This window comes from Elaeis guineensis, chromosome 6 (assembly GCF_000442705.2).
Source record: "Elaeis guineensis isolate ETL-2024a chromosome 6, EG11, whole genome shotgun sequence".
Classification (NCBI taxonomy): Eukaryota; Viridiplantae; Streptophyta; class Magnoliopsida; order Arecales; family Arecaceae; genus Elaeis; species Elaeis guineensis.
Genome location: NC_025998.2, coordinates 38,909,531 through 38,936,197, shown reverse-complemented (window position 1 = coordinate 38,936,197; position 26,667 = coordinate 38,909,531). Strand labels below are relative to the sequence as shown.

The following is a 26,667-nucleotide window of genomic DNA, read 5'->3' as shown; positions in this document are numbered from 1 at the left end:
AGAGAAAGATGATCCTTCTGGATCAAAATGATAAGTTTTGGAGGATGCTTCGTATACTGTAGATTGGATAGGCTAATCCATGGGTTAAACTTTTTTTTTAAATTAATTAATTTATTTTTTTTGTATTGGATAGATAAGCATAGTACGTGAATGAGTGCATTGATTTTTGTAATAGTTTGAATTTTATCTTGATAACAAAATTATCTCTTACCTTTTATCCTGTTTAAAATATAGATAGCAGCAAAATAGTAATCGAAGGAAATAAGTTTAGTAGAACTATCCTTCCCTTCTTTTACTTTTTGCACCTGTCAGGTATCTCTGTTTCAGAAGATTTTTGGGTGGTTGGCAAGGTATCACTCCATGAAATGCAACCTTGGGATTTCTTCCCCGAATCTAACACTGCCTAAGTCTAAGAGGGCCATAATAAGAATATGAAATGCAAACAGATCCCACGGGATTGCACAAATTACCATCAAGTCCGCCGACCGACCATTTTTCCCATATATGTAACCAAAAAACAACTTCAAAAAAACATGACCAGAAATGACCCGCCGTTCTAACCAAGCCGTACAGAATGTTGCCGTGCCGCCTCCGCCTCCGCCTCCTCAAACGCTCCCTCTCCCTCCAAATCCCTCGCCCTTCTTTGCCCCTCGTCATCACTACTAGGCTTACCGCCGTCAAAAATCTTTCGTCTCTCTTCGCTCCATCCCCACAAAGAAGCTTCGCCAAAGGAAGCAGACTCCCTCCCCTCCTCGGCCACGCGCAGAGGCGGAGGGAACGGCGCTTCTTCTGCGCTCGGACCATGGAAATGGACGACGCCACCAGTTCCAATGCGTCCCTCTTCTCCTCCTACCTATCCGTCCGCATTCGCTGCATGAAACGCGACGTTGTGAGTAGAATCTTCTTCCCTTCTGGCTCTAATAACTCTCTTGTTGGGTGGATCCAACCCTTTTGTAGTCGCATTAGTTGGTTGCTAGATTTTTAGCGATTTGTTTCCAGTAGGAGGATTTAATAAACTTAAAACCAAGAAATTACTTGTTATCACTATGTTGAGGTGGAATTACGGACCAATGTCATCCATTGCGGAAGTGACAAGGTTCCAGTCATGGTTTATTGTCTTTTGAGCTTTCTTAGCTGTTTGCTGGAAAAGATTCTAGTGAAGATCTTTGGCCTGAAGAATTTTTTAACTTATTTCATACTCTGTTGAGTTGCCCTAATACTAAATCTTGGATAAGAAAAGAAGCAAATACCTTTGATGATAGGATTCGTTAACCTCTAATGATCAGGTAGTAGCTTTCTTTAATGATGTTAGTGAAAGGGGCCTCTTTGTTAGGGTTCGTGATACTTAATGCTCAGCAGGTTGGGCCCCATGTGACTCACATTGTATATATGATCCTTAATATTTTGGCACCGAATGTTCTTGTAAAATCCATGCAAACATTGACATCAGCACATGTTTGACCATACTCCTTACGAGATGCTCATAAAATAAAATTCTAAATAACCAATAGTGAACATGTGGGAAACCGCATTCCCACCTAGGTGAGATTGTAAACATGAATTAGTGATTGTTTTACCTTTATGTCTTAAATGATATAATACTTTGGTTCCTTTTTTTTAGCATGTGACTTTTCAAATCATTAGGATCTCATCAACCTGCATCTTGCACTATTTGCACCAAAGATAGCTGCCTGCATACATTCCATTTACATACTAATTTATGGAGTTTCACATGTCTATTCGGTTTGTTAATTGTTCAGTGATGCACATAGTTATATTTCTGTCTTCATAAGAAAAATCATTGGCATTTATTAATGACTTTCACATTTAAAGAAGAACAATATGAATATATAATGATTCATTTTCTCTTTAATATCATATCATGTATTGACTGATACTATCTCGTGGTGTAGGATACACTTTCTGAAGCTCTTCTGTGCTTTGGTGCTAGTTCTGCTAGTGTCGATGAATTAAGCAATTGTGAAGAGCTTGATGAAGTGAGCATTTGAAAACCTCCCCTGTCCTCTCTCTCTCTCTCTCTCTCTCTTTCTCTCTCTCTCTCTGTGATTCAATACTATAATATCACTTCTTGAATTGTTTTGACTTTTCAGCATTTTCATATTTAGCGTGCAATGAACTGATGTATTTTTCATTCTTTAATGACTATACCTGTGAAGTTAGTTGGCCTTGAAATTGCAATATACTCAGGGAATGAACATTAGAGTTAATGATGGAGGTCAACAATGTGGGTGGAGCGTCAAGAGGTCATGCACAAGTCTCAACTTTGCTGGTACACTAGTGAAATGGGGCCAATAGAAGCAGTGTCATCATTTGTAAACAGTCTTCAACTCCATGTTTAGGGGGGTGATGCTAGTGTGAGAAAAAAAAAATGAAGGTTGACGAAAGATGAATTAAGCTGAGAAGGTTATATACCAAAGCATGGCCCTCTTACAGGTTATTGTGGAGTCTATACACATTGATGCAGCGTGATATGGGCCTGGTTTGCTCAATACCTGTGCACACCAGTCCCTCTCATACTGTTTTATGGCCAGTATAGCACACTCTCCGGTATGTGGCGAGTATGCACGAAATTTTAATTTTTCATCCAATCCAAGTACGTGAATTTGTTTTTATTGTGCATCATGCATAACTAATCCACTTTCAGATCTAGTTAAACAAAGCCATACACTTGGTTCTTTATCTGATTTTAAATCAGATATGTGAGCCATACCTGAACACAGTTCCTGAACACAGGTGAAACTAATGTTACATTGAATCAGATTGGATATCCCCAGATTCATTTACATCCCCAGTTGCTTGTACACTTTTCTATATTTTCACAATGCTAGCTTGTGAAGTTTCTGAGTTGGTACTCATTTTCTTAGATTTCTTTTATATGTATAATTTGTCTACAGATCTGGATTACATCCATATTTCCAGATGGCCAAGATGTGGATGCATGTGTCTCAGCTGCTACAGGTTCCATTGGTTTAAACTATAAACCAAATTATGAGATCTCAGTGGGTGAGCAATGTGACTGGGTTACAAATGTCCAAGTTAATATCTCCATCTTGGAATTTAATTTCCTTTTCACTCAATTACCATTTCTTCCTGTATTTCCTTTTCACTCAATTATCATTTCTTCCTGTCTTTCTTTTTCACAATAGACATTTCTATTTTATCTGGTGATAGTGACTCTGATCATTAGATTATCATATGAGTAACTAGTGAGTAATAAGTACATGCTTTATCTGTTGGCAGTCATATGGTTCTATTCTTATCTGGATTCTTATATCTCAGGAGGGGTGTTGTTCTTGTGTATTGGGTGTATTGGTTCAATATATTCTATGCTTCAGTTTGACATATCAGATTTCATGTTACCATCAACATGATAATTTATTTAATATATTGCTATTAGAAAATATTATGAATTTTATTATATATACAAGTATTGTTTCTTTGCCTTAGTGAATCTGAAATAATGATTTGATGTTATATTGCTGCTGCATGAAACGGAAGTTATGACTTAGTGTAATCTGATTTAGATATGCCTCTCTTTAAGTTGATGTTATGCAAAGCAAGGCCTCTTTTCCATATTGTATCTGGCTCATGTAGGCTGTTGCTTGGGGAGGTCTCCCCCTGCCCCTCAATTGTGTAGTCCACGCTAGACTATATGCTGAACCAATGACAGAAATAAGGGGAATGCCCATTCACAATTTATACTATATGAGTTCTACATTAGTAGCTGTTGCTGTTTAGATTTCAAAACAGTTATGTTTTGATTTTTTTTTTTTAATTTCTTCACTAAAGCAGAATTTGGATTTATGGTGGGTGCTTGCTATTAGTTAGCAGAGGATTGAGGGTTCAAGACCCAATCTCCACTAGGCGCTTTTCAATTTTTAAGAAAAGTTGGTTTGAGCATTGGGTCGCTAAAGCGACCAGGGCTACCAGGTTCTGAGTAATGCCTGACTCAATCTGATCCTAGGTCTGCCCAAGCCATTCCATTTCTTTTGAGTTGATGAAGAGTAGATATGATGGGAGACTGTCGGGCTCATTGGTGACTAGTGGGCATGGTACCCTTTCATCCAACTGAACCATCTCTTCTCTACCCTTTGCTCTCAACATATTTTCTTCTCACTGGGTTATTTGATTGTTCTCCTTCCCTCAAAAACAAACTGGCATGATGGATTGAAAGACTTCATATCCCCTCCATAGGAGACTGAATCAATCTCAATGCCCAAATCAAAGCTTCATGCTTCTACATGTGACAGGATTTCAGTCTTCAACAGTTTGTTTTTTCAAGTAGTATAGAGAAATTTAATGCTTTCAAGGTCTTTGAAGACCTTCATCCTGTCGGTTTCATATACATTTTGCTTGGTTTTTCAGCTGACATCAATCTCACTTGTATCCTTCAAACACCAAAAACATCTAGTGTTATAAGATTACTTTTCTTTGAAGATCACTAAGATTAGGTCTATTTGAGAGCTATACTATTTAAAATCAAATACCTGTTTGATTTTATGTCTGATCATAATTTGAGAGATATACTATTTAAATTTTTACAACCTATGCAAACAATCATTTTAATAAACATGTGCCTTTTTCGCAGAAATAATTATTACAAGGCATATATGATCTTACTGAATTCTAATCCTACTTAATGAGCCGAGTCTTGTTGGTTATAGTTTTTGCTGTCTTGATTGATTTTAGTCTTAAAGCTTTGAGTTAACTAATGGTCTACTGTTATATGTCTATCACAGGAAGTTTTTCATCCTACTGAAGTTACTGATGGTCTTTGGATTGTTCCAAGATGGAGAAATCCCCCGGTATGACTTGATGCAGACCATTCTCTTGGTGTTTTTTAATGCTAGAATTGTTCCTTATTGTGTGGATTGGGAATAATCATGGAATTCATATAATTTGCATGTCACATCCAACTGAACTATGGGGTAGCCTGAAAACCAGCAGTAGACCATTATGCAAACATACTGAAAAGAAAAGATAATGTTGATTCTATCTGTTTTGACAAGATTGGTCCACTTTTCATGGCCTCCCCCTCCAATAATATTTGCTTTACAGGTCTTATGAATCCTACAATCAAAATTTATTAATCACTTTTCAATAGGTTGTGTGCTTTGTTCTGTTGATGATGTATCATCTGTATTTCCAGTCGTTGGATCACTTCTTTTTTAAATAAGTGATCATGAAATAATTGTGGGTGCATGCTTCCCCATGCTTGCACCTGAATCAATTCCTACATTCTCTCCTGCTTCCAGCAACTCAAATGTGCAACCTTGACTAGTACCTGACCGGACATCAAGTCAGCACCATTGTACTTATCCATGCATTGACTCCCATTACCTAGCAAGGCCCAACCTTATTGATCCTTAACCTACCATAATCTGCACAGAAACGAAATCCCCTCCCAAACTTGACCTAAATTGAGGCATGCTAGGTTTGGGTTTTGGATTGGGTAGAAATAGGGGTTTTACTTGACCTGATTAGAGTCAGTGGTGGGGACAGGTCTTCATTCGAAAACTCATAGTGGATCCTGGATGGGTATGGGAAATGGCGATAACACCTACGGCGATAACACCTCTATCCCGACCTCGTTATATATAAGCCTTCACCAATTGGACCCTCTCCACCATTCCTTTCAGATCTAAATTATATTCTATACATTATTGACTCATAGAGTTTATTTTTCTTCGTATTTTTTGAGGTTCATCTACACCACCATAAGGTAGCAAAATTCAAACTATCCTTGATGATTATGATAACAGTGGGGAAAAAAGAATTGTGATCGATTATGAGAAAGATTAATCATATGAAAGGCTACATGATACATGCTTAGTTGTTAGTTGATTGCTTTTCTTAGTTTAAGAGATATTTGACTTTTTAAAGAACAATATTTCAGTTTATTGTTTTCATTATTGTTGGAAATTTGGTTCATTATATTCTGTCTTCAACTTTTACTTTATTTAATGTTATATCAAGTATTGATATATCTTTTATTTTCTTTATTTATTTGATTTGTGTGCAAAAATAATTTTTTTTTTTTGTAGCTTTACCCATCCAGATCTATTCCAACCAGCCCCATCTAACTCTACCCATCTTGCCCCACTCCGAGGCTAGTATGGGGCTAGTATGGATAAGTGGTTCCCAATAGGAGGGCAGATATCGGTAATGGTGTACATAATGCCCGTCGTGATCCCTACCTAGAAATAATAACATGTTGTAGAAACAATATTATTTTCATTTAAAAAAGTTATCTACAATAAGTTTGTTAGGTTATTCATTAAGCTATCAATGTTGTCTTGTTTAAATATAATTTTTGAATTGTAGGAGTTGCATCTCTAAGAACTCTAGGTTGCTAACTTAACTAGGAAATATTGGATGAATTTTGTCCTTTAGTGTTCACAATTTGTCCATTTTCTAGACTAATGAAGCAACAAACTAAATTTTTCCCATTTATGGGTCTTGTGGTGAAGCGGTATGATCCACTAAAATTTGCGAGCATTTTATAAATGGGCCTTAACCTAATGCCAACATGCCATAGTCTTGGTTTTATACTAATTGAACATGAAATAAGTGTCTTATTTTCTTGATTTTTCTTGGGTGAAAAATGAAACCTTATTATTAGTTAAATGCAGTTTCCTCTGGACATTTTGAGTTCTATATGGTTGAAACTTGAATAGGAAACAACAACTTCTAGCTAAACCAATTTTGCGTTTACAATCAATGTAGATAATCATGAGAATGCTTTATTCATGGGTCAAGATCCAACAATCTTAAAAATTTCTCATCATCTCTTAGCTTAATTTCATCCTCTAAAGCCTAATTGATATCAGCTATTATTGTGGTTTTGGAATTTATTGATCAACTTGAACACTATCGGCAATGGTTGTTTAGACACTCCCTTTTAAATAAAATTATTCATGTCATGTTATTTATGATTAATAATAAAAGTTCAATATAATTATAAACAATCATTATAATTGAGATTTTAAATATGGTACCAAATAATGTACTTTTGTACTAGTGGAATGGTCTGGTATCAATATGGTTCTCATACTGATGTATATACTGAAACAAAATGAAAAACTATTGGTACCAATTGATACAATCGATATGATATGTCCAATGTTTATCGAACTGGTACCATGGCTCGTACCAATCGGCTACTGGTACCATACAGTACTGGTTGGCACCATAGCAATGCACGGTATAGGTTGACATATCAATTACCTAATTGGCATGCTGTTTTCTTTATTTTTTTTCAAATTTTTTTGTTTTTAATTTTTTTATGTTTACCTATGATTTTGATGATTTTGGTTGTTTACTTTGTAATTTGGATGTTGTTTTGATGCTTTTTGATTATGAAATGGAATGGAAGGATAATTAAAGTATTTATAAGTGAATATACATATAATGCAACAAATAGAGTCAAATTTGTGTATTTAAAGTACAAAATATATACCAACGTCAAAATTTTTTGGAGTGTTGATGTCCCTCGAAAATGTTGGGATTGCGATCATAATCTGGGCTTGGGATAGCACTTTGAGATTCCAAAAGGGCTATTGCATATTCCTTCACCCTATAATGCATACCCACTGGATAGCCTCCTTGATATTGATCCGCTATCTAACACTGGACTAGCTATTTGAAGATCGTTACAATAAAATAGGAGTTATAAACTGCCTGAGGTTGTAAAGGATAGTACTCACTCGAATACAACACCTTAGAAGAAGGTTATTCATGTGGATTGTAGTCTGGTTGTGTGGAACAGGATCTAGTGTACGATTTGAATGCAGATATATCTAGGGATCCTACTCCATGTGTCAGGTCATCTACAATAGTAGTGTCATTTCCCAAATGATCATGAGAGGCTCATTTCTTATATCCAATGGTATCCTCATGGCTCTACTAGGTCATGCACCCTGGTCCCTATCATTTGTGGCATAACTGAACTGGGACTCATTGGTGAATCGAAGACCATGTTGAGTTGAGTTATAAACTATCGTGCCATATCAACCACCACCTCTCTGACTACCAGGTGCATCATTGTTCCAATTGTCATCATCATTGGTATTGTAGAATGATCTAAGCAATCGGTCGTTTGAGAGCTCACCGTTCTTCGAATATGAGTGAACAATCTCCTAAACTTTCCAATGGATTTGTAGATGCCTTTCCTTATCCCCTTTTCTTGGCTTGAGCAGCTACCTTCTTGATCTCTCCCCCTAGTTCTGTTGGGAGGATCAACTGCGCCCTCCACCCTAATTAGATTGGATACCATGGTGGTCTTTTTTTAACATCTCTTCAGCTCCACTTCCTATTCAATGCACTTCAATCTTAGACTTAGACTGTAATGGACATATACATGATCATTCAAGCACGTTTCCATGAGATGGATCCACTGTTTGTGATGGATGAGGGAGAAAGGTAGACTAGCTATACTCATAGCTATTGGAGGAGACCATCTCCGAGAGGATCCAAATTGCCAGCCGGTTAAGGCTTCTGAGTGACTTCCCAAAGTGGAACCACCATTCAACTGCAAACGTATTCAAGAAAGTTACATATAAAACACTGTTAATTATTAAGCATCCAAGAAGTAGTTATGGTCGATGTCTCAAAATATCTAAATTCATGCTTCCATTGCTTACCACAGCTAGCCTAGTGCTAAATCTGTGGGAGCCCTTTCTAAACATTTTTGTCTATTGGAAAAGATATCTGGAATATGATGTCAATTTGACATTATCACCATACCTATTCCAAAGATGTTGTATTGGAACTTTGGGTTCAAGTAATAGGCTATCAATACATTTTGCAATTGATGTACTATAATACTTAAGTATATGAATGAACATTACCTGCTAGATGATAACCCCACCTCTGCTCAATGATGTCAATACGCTCTTAGGCAGCTTTAGATCTACCTGCATGATCTAGGCATTGGCAACCATCATCATGTGGCAAAAGAAATCCATTTATAAGTATCTTTTGTTGTCCATAACCCTCAGCACCCCATACAATGGTTTGATAGCCTTCACAATTTCCTCAACTCGCTGCCATAACTGCTAATTCATGACCAAACCCTCAACATGGCTCTTCAATGTTAGTTCGGACATGTCTGCTCTCCTACCACTTGGCACTAATGAATATCTAATGCATGTCTGCTTCTTGATGGGGCTATCGAGTGTGGTATACTTGATAGAAAATTAGATGACCACTAGGTTCAATATCTCACCTCGTGTACTTTATCATCAAAGATAGCACCCATGTGTGGTTATATATAAATCTAATAATGGACTAAGCTATCTCGACAACCTACTTCACTTTGAGAATCTTTCCATGTCCATCTACATCATATCAATGCAATGTAGCACATGGGGTCTAGAAAATATATTGCCACCCATCCATTGGAATCTACTCGACAACCTTAAACTCTGGCCCATTATCCATGAGCACTTGCATGACATTTTGCTCCCCTGCCCGATCTATAACCTTTTCCATCAATTTGAGAATGTAATGGATGTTGCACACATGATATAAAGCATCAACTAACTTGTGAAAAAATATCTTCATGTCACAATATATTAAGAAATTGATGATGCTCCACTTGTTGGTTAAACATCACACATCAAAGTCAAACCATAGGTGTCTCACTTGCTCTGCCAGGAGACAATCCATTTTTCAAACTCATTATTGTCTAGCATCTCCCTATATATCCTTCGGCTAGAAGGATCTACACCCCGACCGACTCTTTACATGGAGGTGATGGCAAATCAATAATATATGTTGTCTACCATATTTACAAGAATATGGCCAAAGTGGAATCATGATGCAATAGGTGTCAAAATGGACGTGGCCTATAGGGCCAGCCCGGCCCAACCCTGAAAATGGGGTGGGCTGGGCTGCCATATTACTAGCCCAAATAACAATTGGGCTTTTTGGCCTGTCCTATCAAGCGTTGAGGTGGGTTGGGCTAGGCTAGCCCGGTTGGGCCAATAAAAAATTTAAAAAAAATACTAAAAAAAATAGTTATCTGATTATTTAAAGTAGGGCAAAACTTTTTTCCCCTTCCAGCCTTTGGTTCCTCCCTCTCGATCTCTTTCTTTCTCTCACAGTCACAGACTACTCAGATGTTTGAAACTTTATTGATGTTCGGGTTGAATTTTTGAATTTTAGATATTTGAATTGATGATGTCTCAATTGAGGATATGCAGATTTGTTAGAATATAGTATATATTGATTCTTTATTAGGTTTTTTTTTTTTAGATTTTGGTGGGCTGGCCCAGCCCGATCATGCCCACGGTCCTTAAAGGGCTGGGCTGGGCTGGGCCAGCTATATGCTGTCCCATTTTTTGGCTGGGCCTAGCCCGGCCCATCCCATCAAATTTTAGGCCCTTGTGGGCTGGGCCGGGTCGGGCTGGGCTAGGCCGGCCCATTTTGACACCTTTATGCAATAGCTCACCACATGCCTTTTTTCCTATCATTGACCAGCATGGTGCCAATCCTCCATTGCTTGAAATTTTTGCTGGAAAAAGCATATAGATCTATATCATGAACGATGGTCTTTATCGGTATCTCTGGACTTCTTCCTTTTTTTTACCGCCAAAAGCCGCTAATAGAAAGGGTAAGGTTCGCTGAACCAGTATCCGAGGGGGGTACTGGCTAGCAACCAATTCAACACGGTATGGATCTGTACTGTGCCATTCTAAGGCGTACCGACATGGAGAGTCTGAGAGGAAGAGAGAGAAAAAGAAAGAGGGAGGGAGGGAGAAAGAATGCTCGAAAGCCTTCACTGAAATAGAGATCCCGTGGTTTTTGAGCTTTATCTCCCCCCCCTCTTTTGGGGGATCCCTAAGGACTTTTAATCCCTCTGTCTCTCTTCCTCCCTCTTTTTTTCCTCTTGTCTCTCTCTCCATCGTTCCCTCTCCGATGGGGCTTATGTTTCAAACCAAGGGAATGAACATGCTAGTAATCAATCAGTCCAATTCGGTGCCCTCTGAACTAGCCAGTTCAGCATGGTTTAGCAAACCATAATATAGATTAGTTGATAATCTCTCGGACTAAGATTTTCCTGTAGCCAAGATATGCTTAGTGGATCTAGAACCAAAGCCTAATTATATGACCCAAACTAAACACTGTGCCTGATAATCTACTCCCTTTATCACTAGTCATTTAGGCTTTCTTAGATCACAGCTTGAGTCCGCACCTTGTAATGCAGAACAAACACCTCATAGCGATCTGGTTCCTTCGAGTGGTATGACGATGGCTTTGCTGCCTATCTTTCAATCTCTACCCTATTCTCAACAGTTCTTTGCTTGGCCGTCTTGAAATTGACAAGGATTTTTTTGGCAAGTAGATACGACGGGTACCCATTAGCTGGATGTTGTTTCAACCTTGTCACTTCTCTCTTGAACTATGCACAACTTGCAACTATAGTGGTGCCGGCCCTATGATCACGACCAATTTTCTGCTGTGGCTCCTCCAATCTAATACTAAAAATTTATCAAACATATATCAAATATTTTAACATCAATTGATAATTACCTAACTAATTATTTAAAAATTAGTAAAATTATATTATAATTTAAAAATCACCAAATTAGTCGAATAACTACTACATTATCTATATACATTACAAATTTTAATAACTTTTAGATTTCATTAAATATTTTTAATTAATTTTTATATAATAAATTTATGTTTAATTAAAAATGCATAAAAATTTATTTTATTTCAGAAAATATAGAACTCTACCTGAAATTCTCGTTTATTTAAAAATAGTGAATTTTAATTGTTGATTAATTATTTAAAAATAGTTGATTAATATGTCAATTAAATTGTTGATTAATTATTTAAAAATAGTGAAATTTTATTGTAATCCAAATATTAGTTTTCTACTTCAGAAAATACTTCTAAATTATCCATACATTATACTAATTTTTCATAATTTTTGTATTATTTATAAATTATTTTTAAATAAAAATATTATCTAAATATAAAATATTCAAAAACTTAATTTCGGTTCAGATCTATGTAGCACCATAACAAGGATACTGGATATTGTTTTCCAACTAATTAATTTGTATAAATAGCTATTTATTTTTCAATTTTGTTTAACTTTGGGTCTAGGTCTCTACACGTATGACTACACTCAAACTTAAATAAATTGATACTAAATTTTGATACAAATTTTTTTCGAATATTATTTTATTTTGAGAAAATTATAGGAACATCTTTCAATTTTAGTCCAATTTTACTTACACCTTCTATACTTTAAAAAGTGTCAAATTGATCCTTTTAGTTATCAATATATTCCAATATAGTTCAGCCATCTATCTTCGTTAATAGAATGATATTATGTGACCATCACATAATACTATTATTTTATAAAATGATAAAAATATCCTTTATCTCCATCTCCTTCTCCTCTATGATTAATCTCCTCCTCCATCGTCAGCATCTCTCTTTTTTCATCTTTCCTCCTCCCCTTCCTCACATATTTCTCCTCTGTAGCGGCTCCCTCCACCTCCACCCATTTCTCCATCTCCTTCCTTTCCTTATCCATTTCTCTTCCTCATTCTCCAAGCCATCCATAAGCCATCCCCCTCCACAGTGGCCTCCTCATCTTCATCCTTTTTTGCCGACAACCCATCTCTCCCTCTGCCCCTCCCATTCCTCCTCATCCTCTTCTTCTTCTTATCCTCCTTCAGTCCATTCCTTGTCGGCGGTCCCTCTTCCCTCCCTTTTCTCATCCACTTCTCCTTATCCTCTTCCTCTTCCAAACCCATCCATGAGTCCTATTCCTCTATGATGGCCCCCTTCACATCCACCCCTTCTTATCGGCAATCTATCCTTCCTCCTTCCTTCCTGATCATCCATTTCTCCTCCTTTATGGTAGCTTCCTCCATCTCCACCCATTCTTCTACTTTCTCCCCTTCTTCCTCATCCATTTCTCCTCATCCTCCTCCAAGCCGCCTATAAGCCATCCCCCTCCACGGCGGCCCCCTCCATCTTCATTCTTTTTTGCCGGCAATCCATCCTTCCCCCTCCCCTTCTTCCCTACCCTCTTCTCTTCCTTGTCCTCCTCCAACCCATTCCTCGTTGGCAGCCCCTCTCCCCTCCTCCCCTTTCTCCTCATTCATTTCTCCTCCTCATCCTCTTGCTCCTCCAAATCCATCCATGAGCAAGGGGCATTTCTATCCATTGAGAGGGAGGGAAAGCTGATACCGTTTGTTGGTAAGTGAAGAACTGCATCATATTGAACATAGCGATAACTAGAAGGACCAGTTTGACACTTTTAAAAGTATATAGGATGTAAATGAAATTGGACTAAAGTTGAGAGGATGTTTCTATAATTTTTTTATTTTTATTAATTTTTAATATATATATATATTTAATCAAAAAAAATCAAAGACTTAAAGGAATATTAAATTTTGGCTGTATTGAGTAGATTATCCAAGGATCTACAACCTATTGGGAGATCCTCTTACTTGCTCCACTTTTTGCCGATTTTTGCATAAAAAAGAAAAAAAATGTTGAGAAGATGAAGGGGGAGTAGGCCATTACCTGTTTTTGACTTCGATCTGGGCTGAAATTCATAAAATGTGGCTCCTTTATTCAATTTTTTGTAGTTGGAAAAAAATAGAAAAACAGAGGTTGAGAAGGCACACGAGGCTTTCTCAGCCTTCCTCTCAATTATTAAAAGTGGAATGCAGCTGAACAATCTTAAATCGAGATGAACCGGTCGGTTCGCCTCGGTTTAGGGCTACACTGCTTATTTTGTTTCACGTTGAGGCCATGTATTGTGTCAGTTTAGTGATAATACAATTTGCCACACCCTGAACAAGGGGGTTCAAGGTGGTGCACTAGACCTTGGTGCTGTCAGTATGGATGAGTATGTACCAATTTAATGCCCCAACACTTGTACCAGTGTCAGTTTTGCATCAGAATGGTAATATCAGGGTTTGCCATACCGGGCCGAACCATCCGGTACGGGGCGTGCCAAACCGTCCCGGCAGAGAATCGAGACGGTTCCGGCATGCAAAACGGTACATGCCGTTGTCGGAAAGAAAAAGAGAGGAAGAGAGAGAAATAGAAAGAGAGAGGAAGGAAGAAAAAGAAGGAAGGGGATTCGCCGGAAGGGCCGCCGGAGGCCCTCCGGCTGGCAGCCGTGGCCGTCGGACGGCGGAACGGCCTCCCGCGGCTCCGTGCGGGGAACAGGGGCGGATCGTCCCTGTTTCTCGGATTTTTTTTTTAAAAAGCTTTTTCAAAACGAAGTCGGCAAGTGGTTTGCCGACTTTACTTAATTAAGTTGGCAAACCACTTGCCGACTTCATTTTGAAAAAGCTTTTTAAAAAAAAATCGAGAAACAGGAGCGGATCGCCCCTGTTTCCCGTGCGGAGTCATAGGAGGCCGTTCCGCCGCCCGACGGCCACGGCTGTCCGCCGGAGGCCCTCCGGCGGATTTTCCTCCCTCTTTTTCTTTCTCCTTGCCTCTCTCTCTCTATTTCTCTCTCTTTCTTTCCCGGTTTCCTTCGTCAGTTCGCCTCGGTTCGAAACGGAACGGAGGCATGCCGTATCGTACCGCTGGCCGGCTGATCCGGCCACCGGTACCGGTACCGGTACAGAAAACCTTGGGTAATATATTGATGGTACAATCCCATTCTGGCATTTTTTTTTTTGAGTCCATGAATGCAATACAATTATAAATTATTGTAGAGTTATGCAACATATAGAGAAAAGTTAAGAAAAAAAATATAAGGATAAATTTGATCAGTAATTCAATTTAGAGAATGGTTTGAAGCAGATATCCTCTATAGAGAACATATATTATTCTATTTTATTTTGTACAGAAGGTTTATTTCATCGGCCGAATTTAAGAATGGCATTCTGCTCTTCTATTTGCAACCTTTCCCCTGCATGCCATTTTGAGGAAGCGATATATGATCACCTTAAAATAACCATACATACAGACAGACAGACAGACAGATATATCATCTGAAGTAGCAGTACAAGCTGATAATCTGTAGTAGTAAAAGCTGGATTGTATCATATGAAATCTGCTTTGCATAATTGGGTCCTTGAATGGTTGAGTTTCAACATATTCCAGGGCCCAGGATTTGTGTAACCTCTTCTCATTGCTTTAAAAGGTGGACGCTACAGCTGCTAGAGTGGCTTTGGTCTGAAACCACCAAGCTAATTATCATAATGGGTCTATATGGTGCTGTGGTATGAAGTGGCAGATATATCAGGAGAAATCCTGCTATAGCAGCCACTATGCTATGAATTCAAAGTGGGTCATTTATTCCATAGCGAGCAGACTAGTTTCCAGTTGGACCAGTCCAGCAATCAGCTGGTCCAGCAGCTTGTTCAACCCTAATCAAGTAGTGTGTGGGAAAGAAGAGGAGAAAGAGAAGTGAATTATGTTGCATGATTGTGGACATCTTTCTTCTACAGTTGATATTATGTGATTATGGACATCTTTATTTTATGGTTGATGCTATGTAATTATGGACTTTTTTATCATGTAAGTGAGTTTACTGTGTTTGGTAGATAATGGTATTTCTCACTATATTGTGGGCCTTTACATTCTATGGATGTTGACATGATATTATGACATCAAGTGGATAATGCTTTATAGTTTTTTCTTTCTTTCTTTCTTTCTTTTTTTTGCATAACATTATACGATGTATAAATTTTTGATACTTAGTAAGACAAGTATTAATATATTTTAGCAATCTGTTTTGGGTACGCCCACTATAGCACCTGCTCTCTACGTGCCTACTACTATGCTTTTCAATACACTGCCTTCTCTTTACTTATTCAGAGGCTTGATTTCTTGCTGAGTGTTTTGGCATGGTAGCATTCGCAAGTTAATTATAACAACAGTGAATGTAGGGAAGCATGTTTCACAATCCTCTGTGGACAAGAGCTGTAAGACTGTAAAGCATAGTCTCCATTAAAATGATGTTTCTTTTAACATACAAAATTGCAGCTCAGAAAGGAAAGGGGTCTCGTGAGCAAGCTCAAGGAATGGTGTCTTCGTCTTGCATAGAAATCATTAATTAGGTCTCACTCCAAAATATAGCTTCCTATACATGTCACTCTTGACAAGGTTGTCAAGATGGCTAGGGAGTCCTTAGTTGGTAGGGAACTAAACTGCCTAGGCGGACTGCCTAGTGACATAGGCGGTCCATCATTAAAATGTGCAAACAGATATATAAAAACTCTAAAAATTGTAGTTAATCTGATTTGTTTCAAAGTCATACATATAAATAACCAAATACACTATCATAGCATAATAGGTTTCAAGGTTAAACAAAACCATTATTTGATTCTAATATTCTGTAACATATGAATCTATGAAGTCAAATATAAGAATGTTAAAGTGATAACAAAAGCAAAATGTTAAAAGTTAAATCTGAAAATTATAAATAGATATTCTCTATTCTATAACAGAATCAAAAGATCATAAGTCATAATTGAAATCCAATATTTGCATTCCCAAGAAAAAATTACACCAGGGAGGAAAACAGAGTGGTGAGAGGAAATAGAAAATAGGCGAAAATAGGGATGAAAAGGAGAAAGATAAAGGAAGAAAATGTGAAGAAAAAGGACCTTTCAAATGATAAAGGGGAGAAAAGGAGTAACATGAGAATAGAGAAGGAATAAAAAAGGAAAGTAGTAAGTATTAAAAAGTTGAAAAAAAAAAACTTTGGGGAGCCTTTAGTCAGCCAAATGACTATTTGAGTATTGACAGATTGCTGGAGGGCTGCTGGTGGTAGAACAACTAATGAAGGGCTCTATGAGAGTTGGCAGTGCATAGGCAAATAGTAGACAACAAATGGCTTACCCCTAGTGTCAACAGATGAGGGAGGAACTGGGCTGGGATAAATAAGGGAAGGAATGGGCAAATTTAAAGCATCTCATAAGTTATTGCTGAGGTAGTCTAGGTTCTTTGAGCACCTAGGCGGACTACCTAGGCATCTAGGAAACACTTTTGACAACACTTCTCACAATGGACTTAATCTTTATACATCTAAAACTATACTAGAAAGAAGATCGGCACTTTTTTGGGAGTGAGAGCAATACTAGGTGGATTACCTAGGTGGCTAGGCAGTCCTTTTGACAATACTGCTCACCGTGGACTTTATAAATCATTATACATCTAAAACTATATTAGGAGAAAAAAAATCCAGACCTTTAGCAATACAAAACCTAAAGATAGTTTTTCTTTTTAAAGGTATGCTTATTTTTACATGGAAAGTTGCCATATATCTTTGACAGTTCTCATGCATGAATGGCATGCAATATCATTTTCCAACTTCTAATTGTAGTGTTCCATTTCCTGGATACATTTGCAACGAAAGCATTCCCATCTTGTACCATTAAATGTCTCTGCTTGTCAAAGGCTTGAGATGTGCTGTGCAGCATCAGCAGTTCAAATATGTGTTGGCTTGATTGGCCTCACTATGAACATATTTAGTCTCTAACAAATTTCTAGTTCTGCCATAGTATTTTGCTCAATGCTGGATAACTTTATGCAGCTCTAGATTAGATATTTAATTATTTATAATATTCATTAACATTTCTGTAGTTAACCTGGATTGGAGTGGCTCTACTGCATGACATTTACAGGTCCACTATTTGAGCTAATTTCATATTAGGTGCTTCAGTTTTGTGATGTTGTTTTGAGAAATAGCTGAATGTTCAAGATTTTGCAGTCTTGGCATGTCATACACATTTGGGGAGGTCATGTTGATTGTTGTTGCAGTCTGGATATCGTGCCCTTAGTGCATCAAATCACCAATCATTATAGAGCCTAGCTTTTTCTGAGCTTTATTTTGGAGTGTCTCACTTCTTTTCCTGCGTCACTTAATGCCTACTTTTTGTTGCACCATTATCTCATTATAATTTTAGACATACTAAGTTGGTTTGGCTGATTTAGATCCTGATGACGAATGAGGATGTAAGGATATATATCTGGGACTTTGAGAATCTTGAATCGATTTTGATTAAAGGTTCTGTATGATACCTACCAGGATTTACAGGCAACAAATATAATCCTCGATCCAGGTATGGCTTTTGGGACAGGGGAGCACCCAACAACTAAGTTGTGTTTGTTGTTGCTGCATAGGCTGATAAAAGGAGGAGAGCACTTCTTGGACTACGGAACAGGTTCTGGAATACTAGGAATTGCAGCAGTGAAGGTTTTGTTTTCAGTATCTCTATATTTTGCAAGTGGAGGTTTTACTCACTAATCTTGCTTACTCTTGTCTAATTATATTTCTTATAAAACAAGCATTTGTTTTTCAGTGGATTGTCTCCTTTCATTTTGTAACTGGTGGGCTTGCTGGTGACCTGCTGGCAATGTACGTGTTGTGCCATGCCATGCTAGCAAATATGTTAAATTGCACCAAAAAAAGGTTATAAAGAATCATTCAATTATAATATTTAACAAGGTAAATAGGTGTCAACCCATGTCGGGGGCTGGTATTTGGCTAGCCTGGCACTTGAAACATGCGACGAATGTCATTATTAATTTAAGAATATGGCTTACTGCATGCTATCCCCTTGTGAGGTTTACTGATTGAAAATGTCTTTCTTCTGAATCTGGATAAATACTCTGATGGACTTGTTTGATGTTTATGCATGGTTTAGCTTTTCTTATACATGGGCGAATTGGCATTGTATTTGTTATTTTCTTTATGCTCAAGATACTATCTTGTGAAATTGACAAATCATAGAATCATTATGTGTCAAATATTCTAAAACCCTTCACCTAGATCAGTTGATAATGTGGTAGAGATAAATATTGAGATGGATATATTGTAGAAATAAGGAGGATACAGTAAAGAATCAATACATTGAAGGAGTCGTAGGAGTTGCTCCATTGAGGAGAAAGGAGATTGAGCTATTGGGCATGTGCGATGTGGCTTAGGAGAACGTCAAAGGTGAGGAGGAGAGTTGCTATTGTTTTATCAGAGGGTCAAGCTAGAAGCAAAAGACCCTGCTAACATGTGAGGTTTGCAATACTAGTGTATATCGTCCCATACCATAGTGATGCTGAATCGATACATGATACAAGAGATGTACCAAGTGTTAATACACCAAACCGACCCCTATACCCAGCATACCAACATTGAACCAATATGGTAACAATATGAGATCTAGTACCAAAATTGCAAAGATAAGTGATATGTTTGAAAGTTCAAACTTGAAAGTATCTTGAAGAGCTTCATTTTTTGTTTCCCAAAACTCTATAAATTCAAAAGAAGAGATGCTATGTGAGGATATGGGAGGTTTTAAGGGCTTTTTATGATGAAGACTAGAAATGAACATGCAAGCATTTTAATCATGGGAACCGAATGGTAAGAGGGTAAGATGCTTTCTGTGAAAAATGAAGAATAATTTTAGATTCAAACTAAAGTATATTTGACACTGCTTTTGTTTTGGTCATTTTTTTTCCTATAGTGTTCAAGAAGAGATACATCTTGCTTGAGGTGGCAACATATATTGGGAGACTGTTGGCCATTCACTTGGCCATGAGATACACCTTGCTCGAGGTGGCAACGTATATCAAGAGACCCTTGGCCATTCACTTGGCCATGAAGATATCACTATGGCAGTGAGGTGTCTTTTGCTTTTGTGTGTCAAATTGGGTCTTTTTAAGCCTATGAACTTGGGGTAGAAGTTGGTGAAGGCCAGTAATTATTAAGGTTAGGAAGGATGGAGGGTTGTAGATTTGATGCTGCGAATATGGTTTTGATAGTAGATGGTGATGAAGGTGGAAAAGGTGCTGCTATTCCTTGTGAAGAAGCCTGATCTTGAGTTGTTGGATGTGAGGATGCTGCTAAGGAGAATGGGGATGAGGTATTTCAAGGCCAGCTGTTGGTGGTCAGATGGAGGAATCCAATATAAGACAGATCTGAAGAAGCTGGACAATAATTATCCAAGGTTAAAGCTGGATTTTAATCAAAGCGGCCATTGGCTTCAATGGAAGGGATAGAGATTGCTAGAGAGAACCCTCTTAAGTTTCAACACATGCTTGTTCTTTTACTTCATGTGCTAAAAGGAGACAATGAGCTATTAGAAGAGAAGGGTTTGGAACAAGGATGGTGGTACTAGTACTAGGACTCATACCGGTTGTCTAATGGTATGGTACTACGTCGTGCTGTTCTGCATATACTGACAAAGGCAGGAGCCAGAGAGGGAGGAGGGAAGGAGAGAGACCAGGGGGGAGGGGGGACGAAGAGGGGGGGAGGGAGGGGGAGTCGAAGAGAGTCGAAGGGAGGGCTGGAGGCCCTCGCTTCCCTATTTTGAAACTTGGCAACTTCATTCCGAAATAGCAAAATAAAAGAAAGGCCCCAAGCCCTTTTTTCATTTGAAACAATGGAGCCAAGGGCTCTTCCTCTACCTCCATCCCTCTCCCACTCTCTTCCTCTCTCTCTCTCTCTCTCTCCTTCTCCCTCTCCCACTCCCTGGTTGGATTTCTTAAACCGAGGGATGGAACCATGCAAGTCCACCCCAGATATGATTTAATATGCCCTAAACTAGTAGCTCGGGATGGTACTACCTTCCTTTCTTTGCAAAATGAGAAACAATTAACAACATTTTACATTTTCCTATATAGTAGATAACTATGAGAAAATATTGTCTCAAGAACATGAGAAAATTCTTTCTTATTCCAAATGTCGACCATGTGGTTAAATAGTTAAGGGTAAGGGTCAAATCTAGTTCAAATCAATGATGATTTCACTTCGCATTTTTTGGTTTCGTCAAGGAACATGGTGGATGTTTGTAATCTGGTGGTTGAGGACAAAGATAGAATACTAAAATTTACATGATTAAATAGTTTATGAGATTGGATAAAACTTTACTTGCAAATCTTGGTAATTCAATAGAAGGCAACATGGAGGAGGCTCCATTATCACTTTTTGTTCCCCCAAATTATTGCTATCAATAACTAAGAAAGACGATAGCTGATCAGATTTTGGCCTAAATTAAAAAACTAGGTTAGAAAATCAAGACAAATTAGAACTCTTCTTCATCTTAGGCTTGTTGAATTGTTTCGAGTTGGTCTTAGTAGATTGAAGCAAATATCTTTTGTTTAGGCAACTAGGATTAGTTACCTATGTTCCCTGCACTCCCAGTAAATAAATAAATAAATAATATGAATGCTTAGTAAACAATGATTCATAGAGGGAAACCTAAATTGTTGGAACAAAACTTATGGTTATGGTTCATGATACTTCTGTATGGAGGGATTAAAACTTTAGTTTCCAAATTTGGAATAGATGCAGGAGTAGGTGCAAGGAAGCAAGTATTTTATAAACAATTTAAATGGGAAGCACTTGGAAAGCATGTACAGGTTTGGGATTCTAGGAAGATTACAAAGAAGATGCGCTACCCTAGGTAGAAGCTATTGAGATCAAAACATATCAATCTCTTCCTAGATACATATTTGTGATAATGAAAGACCAAGCATGACGAACTGGAGAGGAGATTTGTCATCAATTTTTAATTTGTAGAGAGGATGTTATAAATTTTATCTTTTTAATTTGACAAGCTTGGTGCTTTTTTTTTTAAATCAAGATGAAGCATTATCTTTAAAAATGTTGATATAATCAGTGATGTGTGGACTGAAGATTTCCATGGAGTTGTACCAACATGGAGCAGAACAGTACTACTTGTACCAACTTCGCTGCCAAGAAGTAAACCAAGATAAGGAAAACAACATGAAATAACATACATACTTTCTGTTGATAAGATACAAGCAAGGTGGATATTTGTGGGGGGGTTCAAATTGACGATCAAGAAGTGGTGAGGGCTTACTGGAGCAAAGACCAATTGATTGGCAAGTCGAATGATGCAAGCTCACAAGAATGGTTGGCCTCAGGATTAGTGAAATGATGGTTGGTCCTTGAGAGTTGAGATATCTCTGAGATCCATGAGCATAAATAACTATAGCAAGTAGAGATCCCATTGAATTTGGGGAAACCAATAAAATAAGAGGGTTCTAGTGGCAGTATGAGCCAACAATGGTCCCTTAATTGTGATCTAGATATTAGCAATGTACCATCCTGCACATGGATTCTAACATGTAGGTCAATGTTAGAAGCCACAAAAAGAGGCTAATGAATTGGGCAGATTTCGGTGATAATTAGGAAAAAAAGCATGGAAAAAGTTGGAAGATAGTGGGTCTGGATTAAGCTTCCAAACACTGAAAAAGTGTAAGCCATGCAGCAAAAAAGGGACTGAAATTTGGGTGTGGAAATTAAGTCTAAAGAAGGTCAATTAGAGCTTACAGAGAGGGAATATATAGTTTCAAGAGGTTTTTCCTGTCCATGAAAAGTGTCTCTTGTTTAACAATAAAATCAGCCATAATGAATTGGAGCTTAAACATGTCTCAAATCGGATATAGGAGAGGGAAAGCTTCAGAGATGCCTTACCATGCTATGAATACTTGAATATTGATCCTGAATTATCACATCAAAAACAGGTCAGCCACATCCCTCCCCTCCCCCCCCCCACCCCACCCAAATAACCAAAAATAAAAACAAAATAAGAATAAAAACTACTAGAAAAGGAACTCGAAAAGCCTAGAGGACAGCTCGAGGATTGTGGGGCAGGTCTAGATAGACCTTTTGTGGTAGTTGAAGTAGGTGAATTAAGGTCAAGAAAGGACAACCAAATATAGTCGCCTGTGTAATTATTCACTGCTGGAAAATGAATTGAAATTAATTTTTTATAGTAACTATTCAATGATTTAACTACATTTTTGGAACCAGAACAGCATGAACCTTAAAACCCTTGTGTTTATAACATTCTGGCATTTTCTTTATTTTGTAAAAGAGATCAAGCCACCTTGTTCTAAAAAAATCCACCTTAACTGGCTGGCAAGGATGCCCCGACAGTAATTGCATTGTCAGGTTCCAATCTAGTGGGGAATTCTTAATATTTATCTATATTTTTTATCATACATGTAGTTTTTTGCAAGGGTTCGGTTTGTATCTTTCACACGAAAGAATGATTCACCTTCTTTCACAATGTCAAATGTTGGATCCGGCAATGGCCACTTCGAGATCTGTTCAAGCAGATGGAAAGTGTTTTGAGATCTCTGCAAAGCACGATCCAATGGTTGATGTTGCGAAAAAAGATCAATCATTCTTTCGCACTAAAGATATGACCCAAACCCCTTTTGTAAAGTTCTAAGATTTAAATGTGAGTTCTAATACCATAAAACTAGAGGAGCATGCCTTGGGGGAAAAGAACAGTATCCAAAAGGGCATAAATGTAGATGTTTACAACTTATGTGGGCTTAAAAGGTAAACATACAGGTGCAGATGCAGAGACTTGCATAGATGAATGAATGCAAGGAATGCATCATTGATGGCATACTTTGTTTATGTACCTTAGCATGGCCTCCATGCTACTTGGCGCTCATCTGTATTCACGTTGTCACTGCAGTACCAAATTTGAAATACTTTTATATGCAAGCACCTCCACTGATCTAGCATTTTGCTTACCATCTCAGCAACTTTTCTGCTGCGATTGCAAGGTTTTGCATTCATACCAGCTAGCATTATTTATCTCAGGTGCAATATCAACTAAAAATTATGGTTTTAAATGCAGATGGGAGTTACCTTATCTGTTGGAATAGACATAGACCCCCAGGCAGTGGCTTCTGCTCGTCAAAATATTGCCTTGAATGACATAGATTCCAACAGAATGTTGGTTTACTTGGTTCCTAGCAAGGCCAGCTTGCCATACTTCAACTCTCGAACCCAGGAAAATCCAGAAGAGAAAACCTTGTATGACCTTGAATTGGGAGCTGCAAAGGAAAATTTTGACATTGTCATAGCAAACATACTTCTGAATCCTTTAATGGAATTGGCAGAAGATATTGTTACTTATGGGAAACCTGACGCAATAATTGGTCTCTCAGGAGTTTTATCTGAGCAGGTTTCCTCCTTAAATTACCTCATGGCGAAACTTTGTTTTCCATATCCTCATACATCCTCTATTTGCTTGTGCCAATAATGTTTTTGTAGTTTGTATGAATGGCATTTTATAGTGTCTGTGCATCTGTTCATTCTTTCAGGGGAGATCTTAATTATCTTGAACTCGCATCCCCATGCACTGCTGCTGTTATTGTGATCTAGCTTGAGATTTAGCTTGTGTCTATCTTGTGTATTTTCAGGGTTCAGTAGTTCAAAATGATCAGCATAATCATTGGAGGCTAACAAGAGAAATTTGCCAATAATCTAACTGAAATCGATGAACAAGAAGCTTATCTCACATGACAATAGAATGCTCTAAAATTATCTAGTAATTTCCTTCTTGCTGTCAACAAAGACATGCCATTTCTCATTCATTTCCAGTCCCTTCTTGTTCTTGATATTGGAAAGGACATTCGCACTGGCAGTTGCTTTATTTTGCTTTCACATGCCTTCAGAAATAAATATCTTATTTCTCTTCCTTTATCCTAATGCAGGTACAGCAAATCAAAGAGATCTACTCCTTGTACCTAGATAATATATCAGTATTCGAGATGGAAGGCTGGGCCTGTCTCTATGGCACGAAAAGAAAAATGTGATGCTTTGACCATACTCAAAACAAATCAGCATTTTAACCAAGCAGAAGATTGTGGAATGTTATCCACAGAATATTGCATTTCCTGTTTCTACAGATTTTACAAGATGAAAGTTGAAAGATCCTTGAGTTCTGTATTGCTGTGTATTTAATTGTAGTTACCAGGATTTCACTGTTGTACAAGATAAATTATACAGCATCAAGGTGGTTAGTGTGATCAATGTGGTCCATGAGAAACAAAAGGTGAACACTGTAGACTCCACAATTCTTCCATTTTCAAGCATTGGTTCTCATCAAAGATTTGGAGGACAGTATTCCACTGTGATGGACTGACGGCTGGCAATATGTTTCTTGTTTGACTATCCTTTGTGCATTTTGTCTGGTTGTGTGCTACTGAGATACTGCTGCTTTTGTTTGCTTGAGTGATTATTATTAGAGTTTCCTTCGAAGAGCAATTCTTGCTTTCAAACCTCATGCAATCACATATTTAGGAACCCAAGAGGTACCGTTCTGCTGCTCTTTTCCAGGGATTGAGTTCAGAGAGCATAACTTGGTGATCAAAGGCCATGATCCTCGTTTTCCCCCCTTATAAATGTAACTATATATATGAGCCTAAAAGTCAAGAGATTTGGACAGTTTTGAAAATGGATTAAGAACTGGAAATTTTATTTTTAAACATTTATTATATTATAGATCATTGTGAATGGTATGGATCATTTATTTAGATAACCCATCATGTATAAACTACAGTCATCTAATTTGGTTGTACCCTATGAACACTAAAGCGTTCCAAATGGGGATCTCTTCTTTTCCATCTCATTAATCGTTCCGCAAAATAATGTACAGGGATTTTTTTTTTTTTAATGTTTTAATGAAACAATAGATGACTTCTGTAACTTGTGATTTTGCAAGTGGCGAATATGAACCAGAAATATTTTAAGGACATTTCAAGCCATCTGGGAGGGCATCTACTTCGCACGTTTAGTGCTCAGAGCTGGTCGGCCGGTGGTGGAGGATGATTCAGCAATAGTGGTCATCTAGATCCAAGGATTGGGAGGAGGGGGGGTTGCTGCTGCCTCCAATCCATTGGTCTAGAACATTTGGAATCTATTAGCAGGGTGTGCCTTTGTAGATATTAGATATATCTATCGAAAGATAAATTCTGCTGCCAATTGGGTCACGAGTTTTGTAACTGATCATTCTGAAGAAGGTAGGTGAATTGATATATCTCTTTTGCTGCCTCCAATCCATTGGTCTAGAACATTTGGAATCTATTAGCAGGGTGTGCCTTTGTAGATATTAGATATATCTATCGAAAGATAAATTCTGCTGCCAATTGGGTCACGAGTTTTGTAGCTGATCATTCTGAAGAAGGTAGGTGGATTGATATATCTCTTTTGTTGGCGTTTTTCCGACATTTTTCTTTCTAATTTTGTGGATTATGTTTATATCCATTTTATATGAATTCTTCTATCTTATTAAAAAAAATATTAAGATAATTTTTAACAATTACATCAGAATTGTTGTTTTACAACATTCTTTATCACAATAAGATGACAATAGCAATTTTACATTTAAAATTATTATTTATTACCAAACAAGATGTGCAATTAGTATTTTAAACTGCAAAAGGTAGCAATGTCAAATTTCAATGGTTCTTACTACTTACCTGTATGTTTGGATAAATGGATGTGTGTATGTATGCATGTATGTATGTATGTAATGTCATGTTCAAGTTATAACCAACGTGACTTTTTAGAGAGTTACAATTTTTTTGAATTGGATGATGAGGCACCTATATCGATGATTCAAGGCAATCGATATGATCGACGATCTTTATATTATTTACATATCAAAAATAATATGATGTGAAAGTCCCAAGATAAGTGGCTAATTTTTTCATATTATTTAAACTGTTCAATTTTTGATCATTTGATACATATGCTAAGGTTATCATCTAATCATATATTTTTGGCATATAACCTATTTAGAAGCAGTAAATCATATCTAATGATTTAGATCATCGATATTAGAGTTATCCAATTCAAAAAAGTTAGAACTC

The 26,667-nt window shown here is 37.5% G+C and overlaps 1 protein-coding gene across 3 annotated transcripts; it reads left to right on the top strand.

The window, feature by feature from the left end:
• Positions 1 to 539: 539 nt before the first annotated feature.
• Positions 540 to 24,903, top strand: LOC105061567 (uncharacterized). 3 transcript variants are annotated; one of them, XM_010945658.4, is made up of 7 exons: positions 540 to 889; positions 1,914 to 1,997; positions 2,916 to 3,056; positions 4,761 to 4,826; positions 18,053 to 18,220; positions 23,646 to 23,975; positions 24,508 to 24,903. In XM_010945658.4, the coding sequence occupies exons 1-7, from the start codon at positions 575 to 577 to the stop codon at positions 24,607 to 24,609; spliced, it is 1,206 nt and encodes a 401-aa protein (XP_010943960.1). In that variant the 5' UTR covers positions 540 to 574; the 3' UTR covers positions 24,610 to 24,903. The 3 variants fall into 3 exon arrangements, with proteins under 3 accessions (XP_010943960.1, XP_073115596.1, XP_073115597.1); XM_073259495.1 differs by lacking the exon at positions 2,916 to 3,056; XM_073259496.1 differs by lacking the exon at positions 18,053 to 18,220.
• The last annotated feature ends 1,764 nt before the right edge of the window (positions 24,904 to 26,667 follow it).

Excerpts from the sequence above, each read along its gene's own strand:
- LOC105061567 (XM_010945658.4), top strand. The coding sequence starts at position 575 with ATGTTGCCGTGCCGCCTCCGCCTCCGCCTCCTCAAACGCTCCCTCTCC. Across the intron at positions 1,998-2,915 it reads ATTGTGAAGAGCTTGATGAA|ATCTGGATTACATCCATATT; the intron begins GTGAGCATTTGA and ends ATTTGTCTACAG. Across the intron at positions 4,827-18,052 it reads CAAGATGGAGAAATCCCCCG|GATTTACAGGCAACAAATAT; the intron begins GTATGACTTGAT and ends GATACCTACCAG.